Below are 5,412 nucleotides of genomic sequence, written 5' to 3'. Positions count from 1 at the left end.
ACGTTACAGACCGAATGTACAGCAAGGAAGGACGTTTACAGAGGAAAGATCAAGAGTGGATGTACGTTTATAAAAGGCGCGTTTGGGGCACCATTCATTCCGAAGGAATGGAATTTTCCATTTCTGAACTTTTAAAGACGCTGTCCGACAACGAACATATCTTGCCTCCTTCCGCATTGAAGCTGTCAGAAATTGATGTAGATGATCAACATCGCTTGGAGCCCTTCCTTCATTTTAGTAACACGCGCTGCTCAGTTCTTTATTTCAAGACTGTATCATGAAAATGGTAAGTTGTATCTCAAGTGTAACTGTTGTATTGATCAGACAGGAATTTTGAAGGTATCTAAACCAATGAGCCGCGCAAACATCTGCCGCTGGATACTATTGGCAAACATTGTAAAGAGACTGTAGCCGTACAAATGCGCCATATTTGAAGAATTTAGTGATTTAGTAGTAAATATCTGCAAGATATATAAACAAGTTTTGTTAAGATGCTTTTTTCAAATGGCATGACGAAAAATACGTCGTAAATTAAATGGATAGATCATTTAAAATTATTTATTTATTTATTTAAGGAGGCGTGACTGCTTGGAAAACATTCACCTTTATCATTTAGCTTTTTTGAAAATTATAGGGTGACAAAAGAAGAAGAAGAAGGTCAGTACAGGTTTTGAGGGTGAATACGTAACGACTGTCTCGGTCACTATAAAACATTACAGCATAAAGCATCGTTTTTGACAGCGAGCGGTGCTTCTAGAAATTTCGCAGGAGCCGCATTTGCTTGTTCTCCTGTCACTGACTGTCCTAAACTTTCACGCTGAATTAATCGACACTTTTCCTTAGACGACACGAGTGTCAATAACCAATGTAATAGGCCTTTTTTTTTATATTTTTCAAGCAGGTTAGATTTAGTCACCCATCCTTAAAAGTTTTAAAATATCTCTGTACTACTTACTGTCTTGTATTTTTGTTTAAGCTATCTGTTGAAAGTCGTCGTAAAAAAGAAAGAAAAGAAAGTCTTTGCCATTGATTACTAAAGCACGTTAGTGCTTGTAGTGAGGTGAATTGGCTACAAGTGGATATTTTCCTCCTTGCCCACCCCAAGTCCCTTTCCTTTTTTTTCATGGCTAGCCAGAGAATCCATTAGGAGATTATCTCATGGATGTTGTTAGAATTAAAGGGATCTGATGGTTTATTAAAAAATGAAAATTGTCATCCCCCAGTCCCCCATTTTGACATTTTTCTTGGAGATGTTAGGTAGAATATTTGTGACTGACTTAATGGTGATCAAGACTGTCATTTTGCCTAACATCTCTTTTTTTGTGTTCAAGTTAAGAAAGAAGGTCATATGGAGTTGGGAATGATATGAGGTCAGTAAAGGATGACATCATTTAGGTTAACTGTCTCTTTAACACCTAGTTGTTTATAGTATTGACTTAATATTTTGTCATTTGTGATGTGTTGTCAGTTAGGCTCAATTTATAGCGACGCTGTTGAGCAAATGCAACCTGATAATATCAGCACAGGTTGTGATATACAGTTACAGTAGCATGTTGTTATGGTGGTGTGCTTTGATACATACATAAAGCCATGACAAAAGGTACGCTTGTAATCACCACCATATACAGTAATTCTGACCTAGGCTTGGGCTAAAAAAAAAAAGAAAGTAAAGAGGAATGATAATTATTTTTTTCCTCATTGTGTGGATTTATCCTAGACTGGTGATAATGGATTTTGTTTTGTAATAGTTGGGCACATGGCTTCCAGTGTTGGGCTGTACTGTAAGAAGTACAGAGTTGCCATTGTTCTGACAGCATACATCAGATACATATGTGATATGCATCTTAAATGAGTTACAGTAGCAGTTTCACATTACAACCAATAGGTAGCAGTAGTCATTGTTTTTTGAAATTCCATGAAGTGTTTTTTTTTCTTTGCTTAATGGCATAAGGATCTGGTAGTGTGTTACCATTGATTACTTTTAAATCTTTGTTTCTCACTTCTGCTTTAAAGCTCAACATTAAATGACCAAACTAGTTGTCAGGGCTGTTGCAGTCTGACCTTTAGCTTGCTATTAGATGGGATGTTAAGATAGCGGTTAGAGCCAACCAGTGTAGTGTTATGCAATAATCTGCCCTATGATTCACAAGGAATTAAGAGCCTGAAGTCCGAGCTGGTATAGTGTTCAGATGGCAGAGCTTGAAAAGTGATGCGGCACATTTGTCTATGTCCAGTGTTATGTAAACATTAAACTCCGGCAGTGATTGGAGACAAAGATTTGACAACACTATCAAAAAATGACTGAAAGGAGAAAAAAATTGAAAGGAGTATAATGATTATGATGAATGTTTGTTATTATTTTATCATCATATAGCTTATTTGAAAATGGACAGAGTGAATTAAACAGTGTTTTTCATTGCTGTTATTAATTTCTTCTAAGTGTACACTGATATTAAAAGTCTATATTAATTTAGGCAGCATCACATTATGTGCAGTTAAATTAATTTTGAGATTTGCTGAAGGTTGTATTTAACAGTGTTTAACTTTGCCTCACTTAATATTTTAAAATACTAATAACACTGTTAATCTAAATGTAAAATAAGGGAAATGAGAATGCACAATTAAATATCCAATATTCTTCGATACCAATTAATGTATAAAATGTTAAATATTGTTTCTTCCTTTGTAAATCATTGTGTATTGTTCAGAATAACATCTGTAACAATGTTACTAATAAAATCGTTATCAAAATTTCTATTTTGTGGTGATTATAGTAAATGGCTAGTAATAATGAATGGGGTGGAGAAAATCTGTCATTAGCTTAGTCTTTTGATCCACACATGATCTAATGCATGCCCTGTTTCTCTCTTTCTTTCTGTGTTTGCTGTCTTGCAGGAATGTAAACTCTTGCCATTTCTAGACCAGAAGCCAGAGACATCCTCCCCAAAATAACTCTTGTGCTTCATGAGAGCACCGTTGGATAACGAATCAAATCAAAACCAAACACAAACCAAATAGAAATTCATCTGACAGACGACGGATGCTTCCGTTTCCTTCTAGAAAAACAGCAAACCAAAGGAATAAGAGTTTTCATGTGCTTTTACTTGCAACTTTAACCAGATAAGCCAGTTTTTTGCAGACAATTGCATTTTGAACAGTAGCTCAAACATGTTAAAAACGGGACCAGTGATGGAGGCGGCAGATATTGCAGTTGTTGCACTTTATTTTGTGCTTGTGCTTGTAATTGGCCTGCTTGCCATGTGGAAGGCCAACCATAGCACTGTCAGTGGCTACTTCCTGGCAGGTCGAACTATGAATTGGTTTGTGATTGGCGCCTCACTGTTTGTCAGCAACATCGGCAGCGAGCATTTCATTGGACTTGCTGGTTCTGGTGCAGCCAGTGGTTTTGCAGTGGGTGCCTGGGAGTTCAATGCCCTCTTGCTTTTGCAGCTACTTGGTTGGGTGTTCATTCCAGTCTACATCTACTCTGGGGTTTACACCATGCCAGAGTACCTCTCCAAGCGCTATGGGGGCAAGCGGCTAAAGATTTACTTTGCAGCCCTCTCACTTCTGGTCTACATCTTTACTAAACTCTCAGTGGACTTGTATGCAGGAGCTCTTTTCATTCAGGAGTCTCTTGGCTGGAACCTCTACCTGTCGATCATCTTGCTTATCTCTATGACCGCCTTGCTGACAGTTACCGGTGGACTGGCAGCTGTGATCTACACGGACACTCTACAGGCTGTGCTTATGGTTGGCGGTGCGTTAACCCTTACCATCATCAGCCTGGTCAAGGTCGGTGGTTTGGAAGGGGTGCGGGAAAAATATATGGAGGCAGTCCCCAATGTCACAGCCATCCTGGCTAACAGCAACTTCAGCTTCCAGTACACAAACTCCTGCCGAATCCATCCCAAGCCAGATTCCCTCAAGCTCCTACGAGGGCCACTGGATGAGGACATCCCTTGGCCAGGCTTCATTTTGGGTCAAACACCCTCATCCATTTGGTACTGGTGTGCTGACCAGGTCATCGTCCAGAGAGTGTTAGCTGCCAAGAACATTGCCCATGCCAAAGGCTCCACACTTATGGCAGGAATGCTGAAGATCCTTCCCATGTTCATCATTGTTATTCCAGGGATGATCTCACGAATATTGTTCCCTGATGAGCTGGCATGCATCGGACCAGAGCACTGCATGGCTGTGTGCGGCAGTCAGGCTGGCTGTTCCAACATCGCCTACCCTCGGCTGGTTATGAGCGTGATGCCGGTGGGTCTCAGGGGGTTGATGATGGCTGTGATGATCGCTGCCCTCATGAGTGACCTAGACTCGATTTTTAACAGCGCTAGCACCATCTTCACACTGGACATTTATAAAATGCTGCGTGTATGTGCCTCCTCCCGTGAGCTGGTGGTCGTCGGCAGGTTTTTTGTGCTATTCATGGTAACTATCAGCATTGCTTGGGTGCCTGTCATTATTGAGATGCAAGGTGGCCAGATGTACCTGTACATCCAGGAAATTGCAGGATACCTGACTCCACCCATTGCTGCCCTTTTTCTACTTGGAGTCTTCTGGAAGCGTTGCAATGAGACTGGCGCATTTTGGGGTGGCATGACTGGGTTCGTACTAGGCACTGCCCGCCTCTTCCTTGGGTTCATATATCGTGAGCCAAAATGTGACCAGCCGGATGAACGGCCGGCTTTCATCACAGATGTCCACTACATGTACATTGCTGCCGGGCTGTTTTGGATCTCAGGGCTGGTGGCTGTGTGTGTCAGTCTGTGCACATCTCCACCAGAAGAGGAGAAGGTCAAGCGTACCACAATATGGGGCTTGAAAAAACTTAAACGCTTTCCTGTGACAAAACGAGAGGAGATGTACAAACTCACTAATGGCAGTGCTGATGGTTTTCTCAAGAAAGATGTTCCAGAAGATGTCCAAAAGGAAAAATGTCTTGATGAGGCTGACATGACCCTCCTTATGCCCTCCCCTTTTGAACAAGATCCCATGACCCCCAGCACGGAGGCATCCACACCGATGGAGCTGTATGCCAATGGTCATGCAAACCTTGTAAAACAGAAGAATCAAGACAAGTGTGATGAAGAGAGCTGCCTGCAAGTGTTTGACTGGATTTGTTGTCACAAAGAGAAAACATCTGGTGTTGAACCCAAAGTGGTTGAAGAAGATGAAGGAGCTGTCCGTGAATTGCTTCATGAGCCTCCTAAGATCAAGCTCTTACTTAACTTAGGCCTGGTATTTGTCTGTTCACTGGGTGTTTTCATGTTTGTGTACTTCTCCTTGTAATATGCTGATCTCGCAGTACCATAAGGCCTGCCTGAAAGACAGCACATTTATATAAACTATTTGTTATTATAAGCCATTTAGGGTCTGTAATATTTACAGTGTGGTTTATTTTTA

At 41.0% G+C, this 5,412-nt stretch overlaps 1 protein-coding gene across 2 annotated transcripts; it reads left to right on the top strand.

Annotated features, from left to right (window-relative positions):
- Positions 1 to 5,412, top strand: LOC113108524 (sodium/myo-inositol cotransporter-like). 2 transcript variants are annotated; one of them, XM_026271703.1, is made up of 3 exons: positions 1 to 286; positions 1,332 to 1,370; positions 2,896 to 5,412. In XM_026271703.1, exon 3 carries the CDS (start codon positions 3,169 to 3,171, stop codon positions 5,296 to 5,298), a length of 2,130 nt encoding a protein of 709 aa, XP_026127488.1. In that variant the 5' UTR covers positions 1 to 286; positions 1,332 to 1,370; positions 2,896 to 3,168; the 3' UTR covers positions 5,299 to 5,412. The 2 variants fall into 2 exon arrangements, with proteins under 2 accessions (XP_026127488.1, XP_026127487.1); XM_026271702.1 differs by lacking the exon at positions 1,332 to 1,370.

This window comes from Carassius auratus, chromosome 9 (assembly GCF_003368295.1).
Source record: "Carassius auratus strain Wakin chromosome 9, ASM336829v1, whole genome shotgun sequence".
NCBI lineage: Eukaryota > Metazoa > Chordata > Actinopteri > Cypriniformes > Cyprinidae > Carassius > Carassius auratus.
Note: the sequence above shows the minus strand (reverse complement) of the source record. Positions and strands in the feature narration are given on the sequence as shown.